General features: G+C 33.5%; 5 protein-coding genes across 6 annotated transcripts in view; 2 read left to right on the top strand and 3 right to left on the bottom strand.

Annotated features, from left to right (window-relative positions):
• Positions 1-26,251, bottom strand: part of LOC125818561 (histone H4) — a 400,968-nt gene that overhangs the window by 122,222 nt on the left and 252,495 nt on the right. The gene's annotated exons all lie outside the window — the stretch shown is intronic.
• LOC125818537 (spliceosome-associated protein 130 A) overlaps positions 1-26,251 on the bottom strand; it is a 201,231-nt gene that overhangs the window by 90,730 nt on the left and 84,250 nt on the right. The window lies entirely within an intron of this gene.
• LOC125818553 (caffeoylshikimate esterase-like) overlaps positions 1-26,251 on the top strand; it is a 271,599-nt gene that overhangs the window by 167,932 nt on the left and 77,416 nt on the right. The gene's annotated exons all lie outside the window — the stretch shown is intronic.
• On the top strand, positions 8,846-14,574 carry LOC125818539 (uncharacterized). 2 transcript variants are annotated; one of them, XM_049498023.1, is made up of 4 exons: positions 8,846-9,048; positions 9,987-10,107; positions 10,202-12,744; positions 12,835-14,574. In XM_049498023.1, exons 2-4 carry the CDS (start codon positions 10,084-10,086, stop codon positions 13,895-13,897), a joined length of 3,630 nt encoding a protein of 1,209 aa, XP_049353980.1. In that variant the 5' UTR covers positions 8,846-9,048; positions 9,987-10,083; the 3' UTR covers positions 13,898-14,574. The 2 variants fall into 2 exon arrangements, with proteins under 2 accessions (XP_049353980.1, XP_049353981.1); XM_049498024.1 differs by having other exon boundaries at positions 8,850-9,137.
• On the bottom strand, positions 17,162-17,807 carry LOC125818557 (uncharacterized). The gene has a single exon (XM_049498047.1). The coding sequence runs from the start codon at positions 17,767-17,769 to the stop codon at positions 17,200-17,202; it is 570 nt and encodes a 189-aa protein (XP_049354004.1). The 5' UTR covers positions 17,770-17,807; the 3' UTR covers positions 17,162-17,199.

Here is a 26,251-nt window from a genome sequence, read left to right as displayed (position 1 = left end):
AAAAGTTAAGAGTTTCATGTTAAGTTAAGAGTTTCACATCAAGCCAAGAGTTCAAGTAAAGTAAAGAGTTTAAAGTTGAGTTCTTTTCTCAAAGTTATTAGGGAACTATGTATTCCCAAAGAAGTTTTAAAGAAATGTTTTTACATTTAAACAAGGTTGGAAACTGAGATTTCCAAAAAGCCTTCGGGCTAGTTTTTGAGTAATTATCTCATATCAGCAGGAATAAATATGTTTTAAAAACATAAGAGCCAATACATTTTTGGGAGTAGTATCGAGCACCGAATTGGGGGAGCGTTCAAAGAACCCACAGCCCCCATAGAACCATGTTAGCCACCATGGGTAAAAAAGGATCATACTTTTTAGATGAATCCTTTTCAGATTAGACTAGTGGATCCATTAGGCAGTTCAGGTCTTATACCTTTGGCCGGGTATAAGATGCTCTGGCAGCGTGAGGTCGATCGATGTATCATCACTATAGCTCTTATGTGATGGTTGTCGGTTAGAGAAGCTCCCACAGCAGTTATTGTATTTTTCATACACAGAGATTATTGTATTTTTATATACATCAGTTCATTGTATTTCTATATACATTTCAGGCTTATTGTATCTTTGTATACACACAGAGTTTATAGCATGTTTTAAACAGTCTTTCTTTATATCGCACTTGTTTTAAATTGCCTTATATTGAAGAAGTCAGTCAGGTTGAGTTGAGTTGAGCCAGGTAAGCTATTCAGTTTCTTCCAGATTTCCTTCTAGCCTCTGTTGCTTAGTTTTCCAGCTTGCATACTCGTACATTCCATGTACTGATGCCAGTTGGCCTGCATCGTTTGATGATGCAGATTCAGGTACCCCGGATCAGCATCCTGCACGTCGTTGATCCAGCTGAGCACTCCAGAATCAGTGGTGAGCCTCCTTGCATTCCGGAGGACTCAATTATTTTGTGTTCTTAGTTTTTGTTTTATTAGGATGTTGCGGGGTCTGTCCCAACATCCATCTCAGTATTTTAGAGGCTTCATAGACAGACAGTCAGTCAGTTAGTTTTGAGTCTCTCATCTATATATATATATGTAAATATTATATTTTGAGATTCGAGTTGCCTTTATGGCCATATTTTATAAGTTAAGTTGTTTTGTAATATTGCATTGCATTGAGTTATTCTGTTGAGGTTTCCGCTGAGTTAAGAAAGCCAGGCCAAGGGTTCGCTTGGGGCTAGAAATGGTCTTCGGGTGCCGGTCCCGCCCAGGGTGTAGGCTCGGGGCGTGACATGTCACCAATAGCCCTTTCATCTTTGCAAAATGCTGAAACACCTGTTTACCTCAGGTATTGGTATATGGAGGAGGAGGAATTCCACCTACGAAGGAATAGGTGATTTTTTATTTATTTATTGTTGTTTGATTTGTAACTTTTTTTATAATGTTGTTCAGCTCTTAACTTTTTTCTTGCTGCAGTTTTTCAAGAGATGAAAGAGAGAACATCCAGGATGTTCGAGATAGGTTTCAGGACCGTTCATTTGGTAGCTCAAGGGGGAACTTCATGAGTGGAAGAGGGAGGGTCAGGGGATGGAGCCGTGGTCGGTTTCACAGATTACATACAGATTGGTATTCTGGGTGTGATTTTGAAAGCTATCGAGGTGTAGCTGATTATCGCTTTCGACATAATCGTACAGCTGCTGTTTGGGATAGTAGACTAGATGGTGCTGCCTTTGCTAGTAATAGGAAGAGGAATCCAGATGCCTTGCATTCATTTCGACATCCAAGTGCACCTCCTGTTAGATCCCGTACTCAGCACAGGTCTCCGGTTTTGTACAGAGAAGATAGAATGAGGTCTTCTCCACGAAATTCTTTTACTAAAGAAGCAATAGCTCCTCAAAGGCGTGACTATAGCTCTCCATCTTATACTGCCCGTCGTCTGAATGATATGAGAGATGTGGATTCTGTACAAGAGCACGGGCATCCGAGGTCTCTTTCTAGCAGAGGAACTCCATCTGATAGGCCGAGAGTTGAGATTTTAGATCATCAGGAGAGAGTTGAGATTTTAGATGATCAGGAGAGAGTTGAGATTTTAGATCATCAGGAGAGGGCTGATGGTAGATTTCCCGATCTTCACAGTGGTGAAAGTACTGACAAAAAAAGGAAGTATCGCGAAGGGAGAAGAGAAGCTACGCAAATGAAAAATGTCGAAGATGAATCTGATGTCTCCAGATTGAAGAAAAGAAGATTTTGAACTTGTAATATTAGCAGTTGCCATGGGAAAACACTGTTTCTACATCTGTTTTTTGTTCTTGAAAGATTAGCTCATCAAACCTTGAATCTATGCATTAATACATGTTTTTGCTTCAATCTAGTTGTTAGTAGGCTGTCCAAGGAACCTCGATTCTTACCATTGTTGCCTGAAATTTGTTGTTTATTTGAAACTGTAAGGTAATATCGTAGCAATTTCTTTGTGATTGACAAAGCATCAAGATTATACTTGATTGCTATAATCAGTCAAAAAGGCAATAATATGTAGCGTAACATAAGTAAGTAGGAAATTTCTTTTAAATTCTAACTTCATCCATTCATTTTGATTAAAGATAACAACATATTCGGCGTAATTCCATAAGTACAGCTTGAGAAGGATAGTGTGTAGTAGACCGCATCGATGCTATTTTTGATAGACTAGGCTTAGTAAAAAGCACAATGAAACAACTTAATAAAATGAAAAAAAAAATACATCTTAAAATGTTAGTCAAAATTCATATCGTTTAACTGTTAAAAAGGAAATATGACAATTAAAAAGGAAATATTTAAAATTAATGTTCGGTGATAAATTTGAGAGCAATCTCTTCCAGATTCTCTATATATGTATGTTTGTTAACACTATAAATTCTTTAATAGAATGATAAGAATATTCATATATTATAATTTTGGTTATATCCTTATCGTTCACCTCATTAGTATCTGAATGAATGAATTTGAACGGAAATATCTTAAATAAGATGAAATCGAGAATTTGTCATTGTTGGTTTCATGCAGATTGTAGAATAAACTAATTAAACGATCATTGCTAAACAGAAAATGTAGACTAACCCTAAAAATAACTATCACTCGAAAAATCACTTTCTTTTCTGATTTTCATAAAATTAACTTGATAATGAATTTGTAAGCAATCTTTTCTTCCAAATTCTTTACTCTATTTGTTTACATTATAAATTCTTTATTAGAATGACAAGTAATATTCGTATATAATAAGTTTGACATTGGAGATGATGTCACATATTGCATTGGGACAGCATTGATGAAATGAAGGCTTGCCTCTGGAGTCTTGTGTTAAGAAGGAACCTCCAAAACTTAAAGGTAAGTTCTACAGAGCGATGGTTAGACCATCCTTTTTGTATGGAGTAGAGTGTCGGCCAATCAAGAACTCACATGTTAAGAAGATGCATATTGCGGATATATGGATATTGTTGATATGGATGTGTGGACATACTAGGAGTGACAAGATCAGGAATGAGGTTATCCGGTTATCCGGGAGAAGGTGGGAGTGACCTTTCTATGGTGGACAAGATGAGGGAAGCGACACTGAGATGGTTTGGGCATGTGCAGACGAGCGACGCTAACGCCCCAGTGAGGAGGTGCAAGAGGCAAAGTGGTAAAAAAACTGATGTCTATTCTTTCTTACACACCTTATTAGATATCTAGAGGGAAGAATTCAATGAGAAGCATCATAGACAAAATAAAATTAATATTTGTTGTTATTTCATTCAATTGTTACCATAACTAAACAATCATTGCTAGAAAAGACTAACAAGCTAACCTTAAAACTAATGCTCAATGACAAATTTGGTAAGTATCTCTTTTAGATTCTCTACAAACCCTAACTAGGATTTATATATATATGTAAGAAGAATTATCCCACATTATACTAAAAGGAAACCACACTAGAAAATTCAACAAGTAAAGTTTTTTCACTCATTCAATACTCTTTTTGCTGTCTAAGAACAGAGAAAAAGGTTCTCATTTGTTTCCTACATATATATATATATATATATATATATCTGTGTGCTACTTAATTGTTCCTAAAGTTTTGTTGTTTTTTTTTCTTGAAGTTTTAGATTTTATGGAAATTGATTAGATTTTAGACTATTTGACTGCCTCTATATCATGTGTGTTGATCAATTTTGTTTCCTTTATGCAGAAAGAAGAACTTGATGGTTGGACCTATATATGTTCAATCAATCAACTGTGCCTCAATCCGAAACTAGTGAATTTACTGGTAAAGGTAGGCTTTTTCTGTCTATTTTGCAGAATTCTGATGATTTTTCAGTAATTTATGATAAGTGCTTTGACGGTCGAAACCTGTTAGTTGTTGATAGTAAACTAGTCTGTTTGATTGTTCCTTTATTGGGGGGTGGGGGTGTTTTTGATGTTTTTTTCAGGTAAAGTTTTGTTTTTTATTCTTGAATTTTTGGATTTTTACCGGATATATAGGATCTGATGAATGATAAATATTGGTTTTTTGATATGGAGTTTTTTAGAAATTGATTAGATTCTGGACTATTTGACTGTCTTCCTTAAAATGTGTGTAGGGGGGGGTCATGTGTGGGGTAGGGGTGGGGGGTCACTATTTGAATGTTCTGTTTCTCTTCTTTTGTATTGTACTGATATTTTGGCATATCTGGTTTCAGGGTTCTACGAGTAGAGTGCAATCTAGTGTTTCAGCTGTGTTCTACGACTTGATTGATATCATCTCGAGATGAAAAGAAAAGCTTTAGCTTTAGCTGATTCTAGAATCATGCCAGTTTCCAGGAACAAAGAGGTCTCAATCTGATTTCTTATTTGCTGTTGAAAATGATTTAACTTTGTACTACTTGCTTTGTTTTTTAATAACTCTATTTCATCATATATTTGCAGCCTGGAGTTCTCGCCCGACAGTCTAGTAACTCTTCCTCTCTTCTTCCTATTAAGAAGATGTTGTATCTTCGTGCATCTATCCAGCCTGAACTCTCATTTTCTAATGAAAATGAATCCAAGACCAAAGATGTTGTTCCTGTTGACAATGCAAGTCAAATTGATCTGTTACGTAAGACACCTAGTTCAGTAGACAGCCAGCCACCTATTAGTTCTGCTTCTGTTATTGGAACTAGTGAGCAAGAATTTAATTTTCCCATCTCATCAATACATCCTAGACTACGATACAAGCCTGCAAATGTGCTTCGTCATAGTCTTGGTAGTACTTTACGAGGATTTGACTCATTGGCTAAAGTAGACTCCAACAGTGTTAGTCCAAATTCAAGTTTGTTGAAAAATCGGGCATTGGATGCAAACATGAACTCCCCTACTCGTAGAACTGTTGAGTCAGAACCTGTTGTAGAAACCTTGGTACAAGCTAATGCTGGAACTGCGGTTCGTCCAGTTGGAACATTTGAGGCTAATGTAGTAAAAACTGAGGTTGTTAGGCAGAATCTGCAGTCTATTAAGTTGTCAACTAAGGAATTACTTGAGCTAAAACCAATGAAATGTGAACCAATCCAAGAAATATCCATGACATCAGATGTCAGTGGTGGGGACTTATCTACTCCGTCTGATATTGCTGCTAAAAATTCTCTAGATCAGGCAAATGCTGATATTGCTGCTAAAGAATGTTATGGTTATGATTATGAATTTGATGGTCATCATGCTTTTGTGGGACGTGTTAGAGAGGACGATGTATATGAAGACGGTGAGATCCGAGAACCAATCATGCAGTTGATTGCAGAAGACCTAATTGATGATGAGCAGCTTCCTATTGGCGCTATTTCCCAAGGATCAGTTGATCGATCAGGAATAGCAGATGTGCAGGAGGGATGTGAAAAGGATGTCTTACGTGTCGGACCATCTGCTGGGAGCAGAGGAGCTGTCAGGAATGTTGGCGAGGCTAATAACGAGTATATTGGAAGAACTGATATGTCACCAATAGCCCTTTCATCTTTGCAAAATACTGAAACACCTGTTTACCTCAGGTATTGGTATATGGAGGAAGAGGAATTCCATCTGCGAAGGAATAGGTGATTTTTTTAAAATTTATTGTTGTTTGATTTGTAATTTTTTTAATAATGTTGTTCAACTCTTGACTTTTTCTTACTGCGGTTTTTACAGAGATGAAAGAGAGAACATCCAGGATGTGCGAGAGAGGTTTCAGGATCGTTCATTTGGTAGCTCAAGGGGGAACTTCATGCGTGGAAGAGGGAGGGACAGGGGCTGGGGATGGGGCCGTGGCCGGTTTCACAGATTAAGTAGAGATTGGTATTCTGGGCGTGATTTTGAAAGCTATCGAGGTGTAGCTGATTATCGCTTTAGACATAATCATACAGCTGCTGTTTGGGATAGTAGACTAGATGGTGCTGCCTTTGCTAGTAATAGGAGGAGGAGTCCAGATGCCTTGCGTTCATTTCGACATCCAAGTGCACCTCCTGTTAGATCCCGTACTCAGCACAGGTCTCCGGTTATATACAGAGAAGATAGAATGAGGTCTTCTCCACGTATTTCTTTTACTGAAGAAGCAATAGCTCCTCAAAGGTGTGACTCTAGCTCTTCATCTTATACTGCTCGTCGTCTGAATGATATGAGGGATGTGGATGCTGTACAAGAGCACAGGCATCCGATGTCTCTTTCTAGCAGAGGAAATCCACCTGATCAGGTATTTACTAGAACTAATAGGCCGAGAGTTGAGATTTTAGATCATCAGGAGAGGGCTGATGGTAGATTTCCCGAGCTTCATTGTGATGAAAGTACTGACAAAAAAAGGAAGTATCGCGAAGGGAGAGGAGAAGCTAAGCAAATGAAAAATGTCGAAGATGAATCTGATGTCTTCAGATTGAAGAAAAGAAGATTTTAAACTTGTAATATTAGCCATGGGAAAACTGTTTCTACATTTTGTTTGTTCTTGAAAGATTTAACAGCTCATCAAACCTTGAATCTATGCATTAATACATGTTTTTGCTTTAATCTTGTTGTTAGTAGGCAGTCCAAGGAACGCGATTCTTACTATTGCTGCCTGAAATTTGTTGTTATTTGAAATTGTAAGGTAATATCGTAGCAATTTCTTTGTGACTGACAAAGCATCAAGACTAGACTTTATTGCATTGAAGATAAATAATTAGTCAAAAAAGCAATAATATGTAGCATAACAGAAGTAAGTAGGAAATTTCTTGGAAATTCTAACGTCATCAATTCATTCATTTTGATTAAAGATAACAATTTTTTTCTAATTAGGTCCATCTAATTCACTTTTTCCTTTCCTTCTATCTAATTCACTTTTTCCTTTCCTTCTATCTAATTTGTAGCTTCACGGGCTTGTACTTTTAGCTGTCCATCGTGTACTTCTTACAGGGGATTTTTGAAGTCTTTGAAGGAAACTCCTACTTCCTGAACTTTATAAAACTATTTGTCTAAATTACAATAAATATAACATATTCGGCGTAATTCCATAAGTACAGCTTGAGGAGGATAGTGCGTAGTAGACCGCATCGATGCTATTTTTGATAGACTAGGCTTGGTAAAAAGCACAACAAAACAACTAAACAAAATGAAAAAATACATCTTAAAATGTTAATCAAAATTCATATCGTTTAACTCTGAAAAAAGAAATATGACAACTAAAAAGGGACGGAGAAATATCTCGGAGTACTAATAAATAACAACTATAGTGAATGCAGTAAGTTTTTTTTTCTAATAATAATATGTATATTTATTAACATTATAAATTTTTAATTCAAATGACAGTTAATATTCATATATAATAAATTTGGATTTATCCTTATTAATATCTATATAGGGAAGAATCCGATGAGGGGCATCTTAGAGATGACCTCTTTATTTGGCTTTTTTTATTATTAAATTAGATGATGAATTTGGAATTAATCCTTCTTTTAGATTCTTTACACATATATTTGTCAATATTATAACTTTCTTATTAAATTGACAAGAAATATTTATATATAATTAATTTATTTATCTTTAGTGTTAACTTTATCAAATATCCGGAGGGAAGAATTCAAAGAATAACATTCTAAACAAAATAATTTAGCGATTTGTTATTATCGCATCCAATTATTGTCTCCATGAAAATTGATGGAGTATACCATAAACTAAAATTTAAGTTCAATCTCTTTCAAATACTCTGCATATGTATATTGTTGACATTTATAAATTATTTATTAGATTGATAAGAAATAATTGTATATATTGATTGGGACTCTTCCTTTTCCACACGCCTCATTAATATTCAAAGAAAAAAATATAAGAAATAGAGCATTTTAAGTAAGATAGATTGAGAGTTCATCTTTTATCTCCTTCCATGGTTAGCTCCATATAAATTGTTGTAATATATTAGAAACTGAATGATCATTATCTAAATTGACCCGAATAAGTAACGACCATTCGAAAAATTGACCCTTTTGTGCCTTTCTTAAAATTTAAGCTAGATGATAAATTTTAAAAGCAATCTTTATTCTAGATTCTTGTTTTGTTTTCAAGCAATGTAAAAAAAGACTATGGAACATATGGTTTGCCACCTAACCAACACAAAATTACAACTTCTCCAATTATCTTCACATACAAGAAAATAAAGAAAAGAAAATAAGTGAAAAGTGTCATTAATAAAAAAATAAAATAAGAAGCTAAAATTGGCTCTTGATTAGAGATTTGGAGTTTGAACATTGGATATAAAAAAAAATTAATAAAAAACGCTATCCCAAATAGAGTCCTATTAAGTGACTTCAAATTAATCAAATTTGAATGTGAATATCCGAGTCGAAATGAAATACCAAAAAAATAAAATGGTATGGTAGGTAGGTAGGCAATAAAGGGCCTTAAATAAAGGAAAGATTGCAATTATTGAAAAGTCCACAAACCCTAACCAAAACACCAATTTCCATCACATATACCAAAAGGAAACCACCAAGAAAATTCATAACCAAAGTCTTTCTCCCCTTTTCTTCTTCTTCTTCTCTGTTTATCACTCTTTTTGTAAAAAAACAATATTTTTTTGCTTCATTCAATACTCTTTGCTGTCTAAGAACAAAGAAAGGTTCTCACTTTTCTTCTTTTTATGCTAGATTTGTGTATTTTCTACATGTTTAATTGTTGCTTTATATTGGGTATGTGGTTTTTTGTCAGGTAAAGTTTTTTTTTTTATTCTTGAATGTTTGGGGTTTACCTGAAATAGGGATCTGATGAGTGATAAATTTGTATGTATTGATTTTTTGTCAGGTAAAGTTATGTTTTTTGATTCTTGATTATCTGGGGTTTACCTGAAATAGGATCTGATGAGTGATGAATTTGCTTTTTTTGTTCATCTATGGAGGTTTTTCGAGATGGGGTTTCATGGAAATCGAATAGATTTGGACTATTTGACTGTTGTGAATTGTGAATGGTGGTGGGTATTGTGTTTGTTGATCGATTGTTTCCTATATGGTTTGCTTAATTTGGATAGAACTCGACAATCGCCTAAATTGTATAGAGAGGGTGGGTGGGTGGAGGTGTTTCTGGGTTGTTCCCCCTTTTGTGTTTGGTGGGGGTGTTGAGGAGGACGTTGACCAAGTATAAGTCCGGTGGATCGTCTTCGTTGCTTCGTATATCTGCAATCAATTGACTGTGACTCGATCCGAAACTAGTTTGGGTTTAGAAGATTCATGATTTTTTACTATTGTAGTTTCGCATTTATTTTATGGGGTGGGAGATTTCGTGAATTTTGCAGGAATCTGGTGATTTGCTAGTTGTTAGTAGGAACTTAGATTGTTAGATTATTTTATTCTCTGGTCTTCTTATGTTTATGAGGTTTAGATGCTTAGATTTTCACTCATTATCTGGATCTGCTCTTGATATCTCCTAAAATAGCTGTCTTTTTTTGTTTTATGTGTGTCTGTTTGGTAGTGTGGTGGGGTGTTTTTTTCTTTTCTTTTTTGTCATCGTGAATGTCTGTTTCTCTTCTTTTGTGTTGTAATATTTTGGCATATCTGATTGCAGGGTGATATTAGAGGACTGTGATCTAGTTTTTCAGATGTGTTGAGCTACTTCGTTGTACTAGAGTGATATTTTCTGGAGATAAAAAAGCTGTAGAACCATGCCGGTTTCTGGGAACGAAGAGGTCTCAATCTGATCTCTGATTTGCCGCTGAATTGGTCTAACTCTGTTATACTTGCTTTGTTTTAATATCACTCTATTTCATCATGTATTTGCAGCCTGGTGTTCTTGCTCGGCAGTCTAGTAGCTCTTCGTCAGGTATCCCTATTAAGAAGAGGTGGAACTCTATGTTCCAACCACCTTCACCTATCCGTGCTGAGCCATCATCTTTATCTAATGAAAATGAATCAAAGACCAAATGTTCTGGGTTGAGCCAGGGATCGACCTTGAATTTGTGTGACAGTACAGGTAAAACTGACACTTCCAAGAACTCTCTTCTAGAGGTAAAAGAAGAAACACCTTCTGGTGTGAAAGATGACTCTAAGCCTACTATGCTACCATTTTTATCCATATCTTCGGAAACAAATCCTAATACTACCTCTGGACCTTCAAGAAATGTTGACAATATTGTGAAACCAGCATTGACCCAAAAACTAGCTAGCCAGGAAGCTATAGGTACAGCAGTAGTTACTGCTGTCAAGAAGGAAGTTATTGCCAAACAAGGGGAAAACCACAGTAAACTTGAACTTCCTGCCGATTCAGGGCACGTTGAACTGTCATTAGGCCCAAAGAAACCTCATGTTTCTTCTTTGGTTGATCCGAATTCAGCAGGGAGTTGCCTGATGCGTGGAGCTCTAAATCCTTCGTTGCTTTCTCTATCTTTGAACAAAGGGAAGGACATTTCCCAGGACGGAAGTTGCAACAATGGATTGAATAACAATGATGCTGATGATACCGCACGCACAAATAGATCTAACTGGGATCTGAATACTCCCATGGATTCATGGGATTCTGGTGATGATGTTCCTGTTCAAGATGCAAGTCAAATTGATCTGTTACGTAAGACATCTAGTTTACTAGACATAAAGCCGCCTATTAGTTCTGCTTCTGTTATTGGTTCTAATGGTGATAAAGGGAAGCAAGTTGTTGGAGCTAGTGGGCATGAATTTAATTTTCCCATCTCAATACATCCTAGCCTACCATACAAGCCCGTGGATGGGCTTCATCTTAGTCTTGGTAGTCCTTTACGAGGGTTTGACTCCTCTGTACTTCAGTCATTAGCTAAAGTAGACTCCAGCAGGGTTAGTCCACTATCTAGTTTACTGAAAAATCCGGCATTGAGTAGAAATATGAATTCCACTACTTGTAAAACTGTTAAGTCAGAACCTGTAGAAGAAGCCTTGGTACAAGCTAATGCTAGAACATTGGAGGCTAAGGTAGGAAAACCTGAAGTTGTGAGGCAGAATTTGCAGTCTATTGAGTTGTCAACTAAAGGTCCTCAGGAATTACTTCAGGAAAAACCAATGAAATGTGAACCACTCCATGAAGTTAGCCAGAAAATATCCATGACAGCAAATGTGATTGCTCACCAATCAGTTGCAAGGGTTTTGCAGCTTCAGGAGAGTTCGTCTTGTTCCTCCTCTTCTTCTACATTGCCAATGCCTTTGACCCCTCCACTGGGATGCCCTTCTAGATTGTCTACCTGTTCAGATTTGTCTGTGAGTGGTGGAGACTTGTCTACTCCGTCTGAGTACTCTGCTCATACTAATGAAGCTAATAGGAGTAAAAATGCTCTAGATCAGGCAAATGCTGATATTGCTGCTCAAAATGCAAACTTTGAACTCAAAGAAGCAAATGTATCCAGTGATAATGTAGAGACATCTGTTTCAGTGGGCATGAATATTGAAGATCACATGGTGTGCAAAAAGACACAAGACCCACATAATGTGTTTGCAAGTGTTGAGGGATCGGCAAATGATGAGGAAAAGATAAGTATATCAGCTGGTACAGAAGAAGAATGTTATGGTTCTGATTATGAATCTGATGGTCATCATGCTATTGCGGGACATGTTGACACTGAGAGTGTGGGGTGTGGCAGAGAGGACGAGGAATATGAAGACGGTGAGGTCCGAGAACCAATTATGCCATCGATTGAAGAAGACCCAATTGCTGAGGGGATGGAATCAGAGAAAAATAATGTATCTTCCAGCAAAAATGTTCATTCTTCTGGCTTGTCTGGCGTTAGGGAATCTCATTGCTTCAATAATGATGACAAAGGTTACACTATACCAGTTCATACTGAGTCTAATGATGACTTTGTGAAAGGCTGTGATGAGAAAACTGTCCAAATTGATCATAAAGATGGTAAGTTGCAGAGTCCATTATTAGATAAGGAGGAAACAACCGGAGATGATGAGCAGAGACCAATTGGCACTGTTCACCAAGGATCAGTTGATCAATCAGGAATAGCAGATGTGCAGGAGGGATGTGAAAAGGATGTCTTTTATGACGTAACACCTGCTGGAAGCAGTGGGGCTGGAAGAAATGCTGGTGAGTCTAATAATGAGTATATTGGAAGATCTGATCTGTCACCAACAGCTGTGTCATCTTTGCAAAATGCCGAAACACCTGTTAATGCTACCTCTAGTAAAGATTTGACAAATTTTGGAAGCAAGAGCCGTATAATCAGCTTACCTCGTGCATCCAATGTGACACCTCCTAGTAATTTCAGACCTATTACAGGTAGATCACTGCCTTCAAGAAGTGGAAGAGAAAGGTATTCAGATATGGAGGAGGAGAAATTTCATCTACGGAGGAATAGGTGATTTTTCTTTTTATTGCTGTTTGATTCGTAATTTTTTTATATTTGAATGCTGCTCAACTATGACTTTTTCTTTCTGTGTTTTTTCAGGGATGAAACTTATGCTGATGGTCCTAAATTTGTGCGAGATAGGATTCAGGACCGGTCATTTGGCAGCTCAAGGGGGAACTTCATGCGGGGAAGAGGGAGGGGCTCAGCCCGGTTTGACAGTTTACGTAGAGAATGGGATTCTGGGCGTGATTTTGAAAGCTATGGAGGTGTAGCTGATTATCGCTTTAGACCTAAACGTAGACCTACTGTTGGGGAATCTGAAATTGAACGCAATGATGGACCGGATGGTCATTTCGTTCGGAGCAATACAAAGTTTACCACAATGCAGAGAAGAGGTTTCCCTCGAATGCGGTCTAAATCTCCTGTTAGATCTCGTACACGGTCCCCTGGCCCTTGGTCATCTCCTCGGAGGAGATTGAATGAAGGATACAATAATGGTCCCCCAGATTCATCTCATCACAGGTCACCAGCTATGTACAGGGAAGATAGGATGAGGTCTTCTCCACGGACTTCTTTCACTGAAGAGATAGTTCCTCGAAGACGTGATTCCCCTTCATATACTACTCGGCGTCTGAATGATTTGCGGGACGTGGATGCTGTACAGGAGCACAGTCATCCGAGGTCTCTTTCTAGCAGAAGAAGTCCACCTGATCGGGTATTTACTAGAAGCAATAGGAGACTTGAGGTTTTAGATCGTCGGGAGAGGGTTGATGGGGATGAGTACTTTGATGGGCCGATACACACTGCTAGATTTCCTGAGCTTCGTGGTGGTGGAAGTACCGACGAGAGAAGGAAGTATGGTGAGAGGCGAGGAGGACCTGTTCGTTCTTTTCGTCCTTCTTATAACAGTGAAAATGACAATTTCCGTTTCCACCCAAATGGTGGCCCTAGGCCTTTTAGGTTCTATCAAGAAGCTGATGCAGAATTTGTTGAAAGAAGTAATACTAGAGACAGAGAATTTGATGATACTATCAAGGATCGGCCTTTACCTAGACGAATGAGAAATGTCGAAGAGCAAGAAGGTGGTAATTTTAGACAGAGTGGGCAGCTTTGGCATGAAGAGGAATTTGACGTCTCCAGATTGAAGAGAAGAAGATTTTGACTTGATATACCTGAAATATCAGCAGCTGCACCATGGGAAACACTGTTTCAGCATCTCTTTGTTCCTGAAAGTAAATTGTTGTTCCTTGCTGACGTGTACAGGTGATATGCTGTGTGTAACTGAGGAACAGAGATAGACTTTTGAATGCATCTAGACAAATGTTAAATGTTGAAGAGGAAGAAGGCGACTCTAGACAAAATAGGGTTCTGGCCTGAAGAGGTTGATATCTCTCTGTCAAAAAGAAGCAGATCTTGACTTGATATCTCCATTGAACCTCGAATCTTTGGGGAGAATGCACTGATGCATGTCTTTATTTAGTAAAAAAGAAGTCTTGTTGCTAGTAGGCCGTCCAAGGAATGTGCTTTTACCATTGCTTTCTTTTGGAGGAGAAAACTACTAGTTTAAGATGCTCTACTATGCTGGCTTGAACGCTATTTTTACTAGTTTTAAGTTGCTAATATGCATGCTGGCTTTGTTTAAAGCTTCTGGTTTAAGTGCCTGGGTTCAGTGGTTCTAACCAGCTTGTGTTGGCCAGTTAGACAAACAGGTCGGTGACGGAAATTTGTCCAAGGTAAAATTATGCAGGTTAAGTATGATATTAACAATAACACCATCTGTGACACCTTTATCATTGAGATGGATGTACATACTACCTCATTTGCATCTCTTGAGACGTTCCCGTCCTCTTTAGTGTTTTTTTTTGGTTTAACTGTTTGGAATTTGAAGCCACCGGTTTAACTAAACCAGGTTTGCTCTGAGTAGGCTCACTAAAGGGGTAAATCGCGATGCACCAAAAAGTTATCCTGATTGAGATGGTTGTACATACTACCTCACTTGCATCTCTTGAGACCTGTCCTTGTCCTCCTTAATGTTTTTTTGGTTTTAACTATTCGGTATTTGAAGCCAGTTGAACTTATCTGGGTTTGCGTAGACTCTTGCTAAAGGGGCAAGGGCTCTGCACCAAAAAGGTTATCAATTCTCACTAATGGTATCAAGTGTTGTCCATAGAAAATTGTCCGTTCTCAGGGATCGAAGTTAAATCTCAGGGTTTGAATTCTCGACTTATATTATTTATCTTTTCTCATTGAAGGGTGTTATGCATAGAAAAGTTGTCCATTCTCAGAGTTCGAAGTTTATTCTCAGGGTTTGAATTCTTGACTTCTATTATTTTCCCTTTCTCATTGAAGGGGGTGCTATGCATAGAAAAGTTGTCCATTCTCAAGGTTCAAAGTTCAAACTCTGAGTTTGAATTCTCAACTTTCTATTATTTACCCTTTCTCATTGAAGGGTGCTATGCATACAAAAGTTGTCCATTCAAAAGGTTCGAAGTTTAGACTCTAAGTTTGAATTCTCGACTTTATATTATTTACCTTCTCATCGAAGGGATGCTATGCATAAAAAAGTTGTCCATTCATAGGGTTTGAAGTTCAATCTCAGGGTTTGAATTCTCAACTTCTATGATTTATCCATTCTTATGGAAGGGATGCTATGCATAAAAAAGTTGTCCATTCTTAGGATTTGAAGTTCAATCCAAGGGTTCGAATTCTCGACTTCTATGATTTATCCATTCTCATGGAAGGGATGCTATGCATCAAAAAGTTGTCCATTCTTGGGGTTCAAATTCCTGACCACCATTATGTATCCATTCTCATTGAAGGGATAAAGTGTTATGCATCAAAAGTTCTACATTTTTAGGATTTGAATTCGAGAGCTCTATTAATCCACCGTTAAGTCTCGATGGTCTCAATTATTTGGCATATCTTTATTAATTGGTCGATTTAGTTTTAAATAACTAATGAGAGCTAGTAAACAAATAGCTAAATTTGATTTTGAACAAACTATAAAGTTTGCAGGAAGTTCCAATCTACATATAATTGAAGCAACCCCTTTGCTTTATTTCGAAAACATTTAAGAATCTAATTATATAATCTATCTGTACGTATTTATAAGATTGAGACTTTCTGCAAACTTGATAGTTACAATGCGAACAAAAATATTAAGTCATCGATTCTCCAAAGAGGGTACCTATATTCATCAATTTTTTGGGAAGTTACAATAAAGATGTCAGTCATCGATTCTCCCAGCGATTACAATTACAATGAAAGAGGGAATTATAATGCGAACAAAAATATTAAGTCATCGATTCTCCAAAGAGGTTACCCATAAGCGTGGAAGAGAGGTTATAATTGTCCCGAACAAAGATATTAATTATAAGGAAAAAAATTATTCATTTTATTTTTTATGCTACTAAAACTTGCGATACTTATTCTGTCAAATATAAAATGTTACGAAATTTATTTTCCCCTACTTCTAGAGAAGTCATTTACCTAATTTAAACTGATTGAGGTCAAAAAAACATCCAAGGTTAAATTCAATAACACTACAGCAACTGAAAAGTTATCATACAAATGCACAGAAAAGAAAGGGTACAACGATATGTTGAGCAAATATGAGAAAATCTCAAATAGCTCAACTTGATGTCTGATATCTGCTTTGGGGTCTGACTAATCAGATATGAGTCGAGAAAATCTCACTTCGGAGGGTTAAATGCTTCCCACTAAAGACATTACTCCGTACTGAGAGTTTGAACACATAACAATTAACAACTCATTGAACCATATATATTATGGTTGGAAATGAAAAAAATCATATATGTATATGATGGATGTTTCAGTACTTTCTAAATATGATAACACTAATGTGACCTAATTGTTAATAAAGTTGACGCTCTCTTTGAAGATCAAGGTTCAAATTCTAATCGAAACAAAATATATTAGGTATTTTTTTTTCTCATTTACCTAAACTTCAGTGAAACTTACTTGGTACTTTCACTTATGGAAGGTGATAAAAACTCGAAAAAATAATCTAGACACGCACAAGATGGCTCAGGCAACATGTTACTAAAAAGAATTTACGTGACAGCTCGATGCAAGAATCATACACAAAAAAAATGTTACTTAGGCAGAGGTGAAGCCAAGATTTCTATTTTATGGATTTCCAATCATGATATTTTTTGCTTATTAGATTCTGAATATATCATTTATATGCAGAATACAGAATACAGTATTTGAGCTAAAGTTAGCTACTAGCTCCGCCCCTACATGTAGGTACTAAAGTATCAAATTTCACAACTCAAATACGTAATCTATAAATTATAAGGAGTCAATTGTACCGTTGCTACGAGACGATCTGATACTAAAATCAGTAGCATTTAAACAACTGTGAGAAGTTTATCATACATACAAATGCACAAATAGGAAGAAGAAAAAAAAATCTCAGAGAGCTCAACAATGGCAGCTCAACTATTTAGGCCAAACGCTAACTTTCTCTTTCTCATTCTTCAAATACACTGCCGCTACGGCGGCGACAAAATAAACCTGAATGAACACAATCGCCGGCGTATGATAATTAATCACACTCTTACCTGTTGCAAGCTCCACCAACAGCAATGCGGATAATCCAAGCATGGCGATCCGTCCATTGACCCGTTCTGAAAACGGGCTAAACCCGAATTCAACGGGTAAACCTTCGGAAACAGGTTCCTTTAGAGGAATTGGTGGGAGAAACACGTTCGACCCGGATCCGGATCCAGATGAATCTTTTTTCCCCTTTCGAGTTTTTCGTACCTCCGCTTTCTTCCCTGTTCCACTACGGTACCGGAGACGGACTTGGGAGAGACGATTCTCGAAACTGTCGGGATCGGAGGATGAATCGGCGGTGGTTTGTTCGTCGGTGTCGGAAGGTGAAGATTCTTCAGTGGTGGCGCGTATGGTGAAGGAGGAGTACGACGGCGCGTGGAATTTGAGAGGAGATTTTGAGAAGAAAGGGTTTGATTTTGTTAGTTGCAGAGTAGAAGAAGTTAAGGTCGCCATTTTTTTTTTGAGCTTTCAGTGCCTCTGGTTATGGTTAGTTAGATAAGAAGCTTTTTTAAAAAATATATATATATATTTTCATTTAAAAGAAAAGAGGAAAAATATTATTTATTTTTTGTGAAATTTGTGGTTGGCCTTTCTTTTTATTTTGGCTAGAATTAATTTTAAGAAATTAATTTTTTATTTTTATTTAGAAATGAGATGAGAATGATAAAAATAAAATAAAAAGGAATAGGAGGGGGAAAATGTGTCTCATCATCAACCACAAAAGTCCTATTCTCTATTCATGGATCAATGATGCTTCATTTTTATTTTAATTCTATGGTGTTGTATGTGCTAAATTTGTATTCAATAAAAATGAATAATAAACACTTAATAAGACTAATAGTAGAAATAAGATCGAAAGAAAATTGAGTCGACTGAATTTATAGTGTGTTCTTAAGCATTTGAGGTTATGTAATATATCTTTTCAGGATTGAATGACTTACTTTAGGTAAATAGTGGTGCCTCACTTTTGCAAAATTTTGTACTCACTCGACAAACTACAAATCACATTTGAATTTTTAAGAAAGAATAGTAGATATCATTGAAAAAATTATGCTTAATATTTAAGGAAGAATCAGATAGTTATAACTAACAAGAACTGCTTCGGAAAAATTACACTGCACATGACTAATAATTTTGTTCAAAAAATAATCTCTTAATTATTTACAAAGTTGAAATCGAGCAAACAATGACGGCGCAAGACTTGTCTTCTTCTCATACCTTCAACAATATGAAGAAATGCTTTTATATTTAAACACTTGAAAGTTTCTCTCTCTCATCTCATCGTATACTTCTTCCAAAAAATGAAGTAGTAACATTTTCACTCTTCGTCAAAAAAATTCCCTCCATTTTTCAATCACTTCCAATGGTAAAATCCAACATGTCACTGATCTTGAATTTTTAACTTTATTTATTTTATGGACTGAAATTTAAATTTAATGAGTTATTATTTTGACCTTGAAGACTTGCTCATGAGTAAATAAAATCTAGTTGGGCTAGTTTTTAATATTAATTAATTAGGAGCTTTTTTTAAATAATGATAATAATTTAAAGGTAAAGTTAAAAAAGTAACATTTAAAAAATAAAATTAATTTTAAAATTATATTATATATATTATTATTGAATTATTGTTAAATCACCATGTGCAAGTTTATTGACTTGCTAGGAGTTAATGTGGATCAGATAAGCAAGTTTTATCATAGCATTGTTTTTTTTTGTTTTCCATCCGGTGTCCGGAATTCACATTGGAGCTCCGACTAAATTCAGATTGCGCTCTATAGGGCCCATTGGGGGGTGGCACTCTCAATAGGATTTTCTCCATACCCAGGGCTCAAACCCGAGACCTCTGGTTAAGGGTGAAACACTCCCATCAGTGCACCACAACTCATGAATAACTATTGAAGGTATCAAAAGAAAATGAGGTAGATTTAAAATTGTAGTTTCAAAAGATTTTCTACTTTTTTTAAAAAATAATATAGACATAATTATAGATAAAACACAATAAATGAAAAAAAAAACTCACATTAGCGATATCTATTAGTTGGAAATATGTTTTAGTCCTGCTAATACGTTGATATTGAACCTATTATTTATCTTTTGGAATATTGTGATCGTCTGTAAAAATATAGAGAACTTTTAATATCTATATTTGACATGGAGGTATACAAATTAAAGTTGAATTTATCATGGACAACTTTCACAATCCTATAGCTGATTTATGTTTCATTATACTAGATTTTGTTGCCCGTGCTATGCACGGGCCCAATAACATAAATGGTATGTTTTGGGGCTAATAACGAAGTTTTTGAAGCGATTGTTTGCGTGGATAAAGGAATAAGTTTTTTTATCACAAACCTGTACTTTCTTTGACGCTATTCAAGGCACAATAAGACTACCCACATACAACATTTTTGAACAATTTTATGTTGTCAATTATCACGATTTAATTTTAAGAATCAGTCAATTTTTTTTTCTGTTTTTTTAATAAATATTTTAAGTTGTCAATTATCACGATTTATTGTATTTTATACATAATTTTTAACGATAGATTAATTTCAAGAATCAATCAAATTTTTTTAAATGGATTTATTTTTGAAATATTTTATGTTGTCAATTATCATGATTTATAGTATTTTTACGATAGATTAACTTCAAGAATCAGTGCAATTTTTTGTATCTTTTTCAAAACATATTTTATGTTGTCAATTATCATGATTTATAGTATTTTTACGCAATTTGTAAATATAAAAAAAATTAAGACAAATAAATTAAAATGGACGAAATATATGCTATTTTTGTTGTCTCAATTTATGTGACACAAATGAAATTTGAAGAGTCATCCAAATTTGCACTTTTTAAAAAAAAAAAAATTTAAGTTATTAATTATTGTGATTTCTAATAATTTTATGTAACTTTCAAATAACTTCCTAATTTATGTGATATGGATAAAAATACAAAATTAACCCTTTTAAAATGTCTTCCAGATATTTTAAGTTGTTAATTATTATTATTTTTAATACTTTTTTGGTAATTTTAAAATGATATATGTTATTTTTTCTGTCTCAATATATGTGACCCGGATAGAATTTTGAGAGTCAACCTATTTTATGGTAGATTTTTAAATATTAAATATTTTAAGTCATTTGTAAATGATTGATTATATTATATTATTATATATTATATTATATTATATTATATTATATTATATAATATAATATGGTTGTACGTAATTTTTAAATACTTAATATATATTACTCCACTTGTCTGAATATATGTAGCATTGATAAAATTTCAAGATTCAATCAAATGTTGTTAATTGTTAACATTTATAATACATTTTACGTAGTTTTCAATAATTTCACATTAAACAATACATATTACTACTTTTGTCCCATCATAAACTCCCTCTTACATATAAGTAGATATATATATATATATATATATTATATTTATTTTCTATTCTATTCTACTATATAATAAAAGGGAGTTTATGTATATATTATATTATATTATATTATATATTATATAAACTCCCTTAGAAAATAAATATATATTATATATATTATATAGTAGAAAAAATGATTTATTATATTATATTATTATATTTTCTACTTATATATAAGAGGGAGTTTATGATGGGACTTTCATAAATATTATATATATTATATAGTAGAAAAAATGATTTATTATATTACATTATTATATTATGTATTATATAGGTAGTTTATGTATATATTATATTATATTATATTATATATTATATAAACTCCCTTAGAAAATAAAAATATATTATATATATTATATAGTAGAAAAAATGATTTATTATATTATATTATTATATTATGTATTATATAGGGAGTTTATGTATATATTATATTATATTATATATTATATTATATAAACTCCCTTAGAAAATAAATATATATTATATATATTACATAGTAGAAAAAATGATTAATTATATCATATTATTATATTATGTATTATATAGGGAGTTTATGATGGGACATTCAAATGTCCCATCATAAACTCCCTCTTATATATAAGTAGATATATGTGACTTGAGCTTGTTGTATGCTTATTTAAAGTAATTTTGGATAATAAAAAAAAAAGTAATTTTGGATAATAGATAGATCTTATACCTAATTAATCCATAAGACCAACTTCATCATGACGAATTAGTTTAGACAATCATCTTAATATAATTAATGAACCAACCAACCTAAACTCTAATATGAGCAACCATTACCTAACTAGACTCGACAATCGTTAGCAAAGAGACGAATTCAGAATATAAGTTAAAAGAAAATGTAGAATATCATTACGTTCACATACTATTTTATGATAATATTATGAGAATACGTTTAGTATAATAGAAAGAGGGTTCATAGTAATAAGAGGAAATAATTGTTAATTATCCAAATTGTATATCTGTATCGACATGAATTGTGATGGGATGATTGAGATTCCTTCATCGTTAATTAGAGGTCTCGAGTTCGAGCCCTAAAAATGAAAAGAAATCATATCATACAAAGTGTGAATCTGAATTAATCAATGATAATTTTAGGATAACAATTAAAATAGGACGGGGGAGTACTATATATTTTCTTTGGATATATCTTGAGTTTTTCTTTCAACGAAAATGCTTTATGATCTAAACTTTATTGACTTACACTACTCTGGCTATTCCCATCTAGGGAAAGTAAATATTTAGTTGTATTGGGTGTTTATTTTTATAAAAATTAACAAATTAAAATAAATATGTATAGTACTATTATTTCTCCATGACTAAGGACTAAGTAAGTGTTAGAGGGTGTATTATGTATATGCAAGTTCAAATATCTTATATTTATTAATTGACTTGATGTAAATACTCATTAATAATATATTCAGTGTAATCTAACATGTTATATGTACAGTTTATGAAGGATAGAATGTACATGGATAGACGAACATAATTCCTATCTCGTTGATGTAAAGTTGTTGTATTGGGAAGAACCTCATACTTGGTGTAAACACCCAGTATAAATAAAAGTTTACCTTATTTATTCTTAAAAAAAAAATAAAGTTGTGTGTGTTGTGGGGGTGGGGTGGGGTGAGGTAGGGGTGGTCACGAGTTTTGGAGGAAGCAACTTAAATGATGATTTTTTTTATTCAGTGTTCGATATTAATATTGAGATATTGATTAATTCAGATTTGTGTTGTTTAAAGTCCTTTTAAGAAGAAAACATTTCATTTCAGGATTGATTTTCTTTTATACATTAAGCTCAAAACTCGAAACTTCTGATTAAAAATTGAGGGATCCTAACCACCCCATTATAATTTTTTGTGATATGTTTTGTAGAATTGAATAGTGAATTTAACAGACAAAGATTGGTAACCACTATAGCCAAACCCAAATAAGGAAATTTTGAAAAGTTGGTGAGAAATAGAGGATGGTGAGGAAGACTTTAGACCTAAAGTTTTAATTATTTTTTTCTTGTTTTGTTTTTGTATTCATGCATGTATATTGTTGAAAGAAGTCATTCCCATGCATGTATATTGTTGAAAGAAGTCATTCCCATGCATGTGATTGAGACTTGAATTTTGATAACATGTTGTCATATAGTTTAATTGAATTTATTATTCGATCAGTATATTAGAAAAAGATAAAAGAAAATTTTAAAATCGTTCACATGCAAGAGATCAATAAATTTTCTTTATGGTTTGTGTTCTTCGTTTGTCAGAAGTCGGTTCATTGATTTACCTCCCTCGAAATATGTTAAAAGGTATGGTATGCATGTTTGATACGAAGGGAAATGTATTTTAGAAAAATAAGAGAATTTTTTTTTTTACGTATTTTGATTTCTTATATTCGATACGTAAATAAAAAATATTATACTAAAGATATTTATATATGGTATAATATAGTCAAATACTAATGAAGTGGGGTGGAGGCCGGGGATGGGGGGTTACGATGGTGGAAATGAAGATGAGATGAATTGAAGGGTAGAGAGGAGTAAGGACACAATAATAAGAAATGTTACTTGTAGAACTTGTTTTTCCTGTAATCATTTTCCTCGTTCTTAAGAAACTTGGCTTCTTAAAGAAAATATTTTTCAAAAAAATTGATCAACCAAACATAAATAAAAATTAAAAAATAATTTTATCTTTCTTGTACCAAACTATTAATTTGATTTGTTCGTGCATAAGAGTTTGAATTATGAATGAATTTAATTTTTGTATACTGATAATATTATAGTTTACGAAGATAACTACAAATAATGATGCACAAGGAAATTAGTTATTACCTAAAATACACTGCATTAAATTTGATACAACAATATGTATGAAATTATTTATATATATTTATTCTACAAAATAAATATTATAAGGAATATATTTGCATTAATTTCTTTTCTTTTTTGTTTAAAAGGTGATCAACCTTTTTAACATTAGTAAACCATCTACTAATAGCCTTTTTCTTTCTTGCCTAATTTTTTACAAATGTCAATGGTTACATGTTTATTAGTGCATTAGTATTTTTTGAACATGGAATTGGTAGATTAGGGGAGCTAGCAGTTTGGTTTGGGAAAGATACAACTACCGGTAGCTTCTTAAATATTGACCAAACTAATTCCAAGACTTCATACTTATCGTCTCCGTCCACTTTTAATTGTTATGTTGTATTTTTTTGAAAGTCAATTTGATTAATTTTGAAAGTTAAATTAGACTACATTAATTTGATATTTTAAACAAAAAAATTAGATATTCAAAAACTATACGAAAAGCACTATAAATTGCAATTTTTTACATATCAATATGCTAAAAATACATCGTAAAATGTTAGTCAAAGTTCTTATCGTTTGACTCTAAAAAAAAAAGAAAATATGACAATTAAAAGTGAACGGAGGGAGTATTTTTTATTTGGTGTTTAATATCCGTATTAACATCGTATTAAATACAGATTTTTGGATTGCAAGGTTTATCGACTCTCCAATAGGATCTTTTCTATTTTGAGGAAGGGACAAAGGATAAATATATCCCCGAACTATCGTAAATGGTATATAAATACTCTCCATCATACTTTTCGTTCATTAGTGTCACTGTCGTCCAAAAAGCGATTTACATTTACCCCTCACTATAACAGAAGGCTTATTTGGTACACGTGGCGCAATCCTACGGCTCAGTCTGATTTGACCAAATAATTAACTCAAAATTCAAATACCGGCCCATTACCCATTTAACCCACCCGATACACCAAAAATTCAAATCTGAACATTGTTCAACCCCACAATCCCAAAAACGAATGACATTGATTCAGAATTCAACACACTAAGGATTCTCAAACATGAACATCAAACTTCACCCTGAAAAATTTCAATCAAATTACGCAATAAATCTTGAAATTATCTTCAATTTCTGCAAAGAAAAAAGAGTAATTTACAAAAATAACTATATTTATAGGGGTATTAAAATTCAATAGCTATAAATATGTTATTTATTAAAAAACTTTACTACAATTTATGTCTTTTTCTAGCTGTATTTTTGTATATGTTTTTATTTTTCTATTTATACACTAATACAGTTTTAATTACAATGAACTAAAAAAGGAAAATGTATTAATTGTACAATTAGCATATGAATACTTTGAATTCAAATTGGTATCTCTATTTATAATATTTAAAATATTAATATATCAAGGACACAAGTATTTATAAAAACTTAATGTATTAATATATCAAACAAGGTAAAATATAACAATTAGCATATGAACACGACAATTTGAAAAATGGATACACTGTCGTTAAACAAAAAATGAATACACCAGTAAAGTATACTTATGAATACATTGTTGTTAAACAAAAGATTGATACATTGGACAACCTAGAAATAAGAAAAATGGAAAATAATAGAATGTGTAGGTATCAATGTGTGTAAGTATTCGGCTGTATAAAAAATTAATAAAGCCAACAAACGTCAATCTCTTTTTGGTCAAGTTTTTCCTGTACTACTTGAGGCTTGGTGTTAACTCAGGTATTTGCTTATAAAAATATAGTATTGATGTATCCAATTATACTTGTATTGCCTAATTAATCTTTTAAATTGGATAGATTACTTATGTATCCAGATATACTTATATTCACAAATCACCTTTTCAACGTGTGTTAATATACCATACAAGTATCTATGTATATAAGTGTTCTACGATATACAAATTTGACAATCACACAAACCTCAATCTCTTTTTGCTCATGTTCTTCCCTACTATTTTTTTTTATAACTATAACCATTGTAATGGAGAAAACAAAATAATTCTTCAATCGAGACCCTATAAAAATAGATGAAAATATAGATACAAATATAATCTTCATAAAAACGAGGAAAAATTCAATTAAAAGATACTTGATGAATTCAAAACACAAAAATTGCTCCTAGAATCTTCAAAAGGATCTTAAATTGAAAGGAATTTGGGAGAAAAATATAAAAAAAATTGTGATATAGGGATATTGATGAAAGAGAAAGTACTAATAAGGGTAAACATCAAAAACTTATCACATAAAATGTGCCTAAACATTAATTAGTTATCCTTGTAATAATAACTTTTCTGTTTAATACTTAATAACTATCCTGATTATTTGTATATAATTAACTTTGCTATTTATTGTGTAATCATATCCATATAACATAAAAGAAATAAATTGTAGTTATTTATTTTAAATGTATATTGATGTCTGCCATATTCTATAGTTTTTCCAAGAAAAAAACGAAACTCATGAAAGGAAAATGGGATTCTGAGCTAATACAGCTTATGTTTCTTCCCCAAATGGAAACAAAGTTTTGGAAACGAAGTTTTTGGAATCTTCTTCTTCTTAAGCTAAAATCAAAAAACAAATTCAATTCTTCAACCCACAATCCCAAAAACTCGATTCAGATTGAGATTTCAACAAATGTTCAT

This window comes from Solanum verrucosum, unplaced genomic scaffold (genome assembly GCF_900185275.1).
Source record: "Solanum verrucosum unplaced genomic scaffold, falcon-dt-bn FXZP01000252.1, whole genome shotgun sequence".
Classification (NCBI taxonomy): domain Eukaryota; kingdom Viridiplantae; phylum Streptophyta; class Magnoliopsida; order Solanales; family Solanaceae; genus Solanum; species Solanum verrucosum.
The sequence above is the reverse complement of the archived record's forward strand: the minus strand, read 5'-3'. Positions and strand labels throughout refer to the sequence as shown.

Excerpts from the sequence above, each read along its gene's own strand:
- LOC125818539 (XM_049498023.1), top strand. The coding sequence starts at position 10,084 with ATGCCGGTTTCTGGGAACGAAGAG. Across the intron at positions 10,108-10,201 it reads CGGTTTCTGGGAACGAAGAG|CCTGGTGTTCTTGCTCGGCA; the intron begins GTCTCAATCTGA and ends ATGTATTTGCAG. Across the intron at positions 12,745-12,834 it reads TTTCATCTACGGAGGAATAG|GGATGAAACTTATGCTGATG; the intron begins GTGATTTTTCTT and ends GTGTTTTTTCAG.
- LOC125818557 (XM_049498047.1), bottom strand. The coding sequence starts at position 17,769 with ATGGCGACCTTAACTTCTTCTACTCTGCAACTAACAAAATCAAACCCT.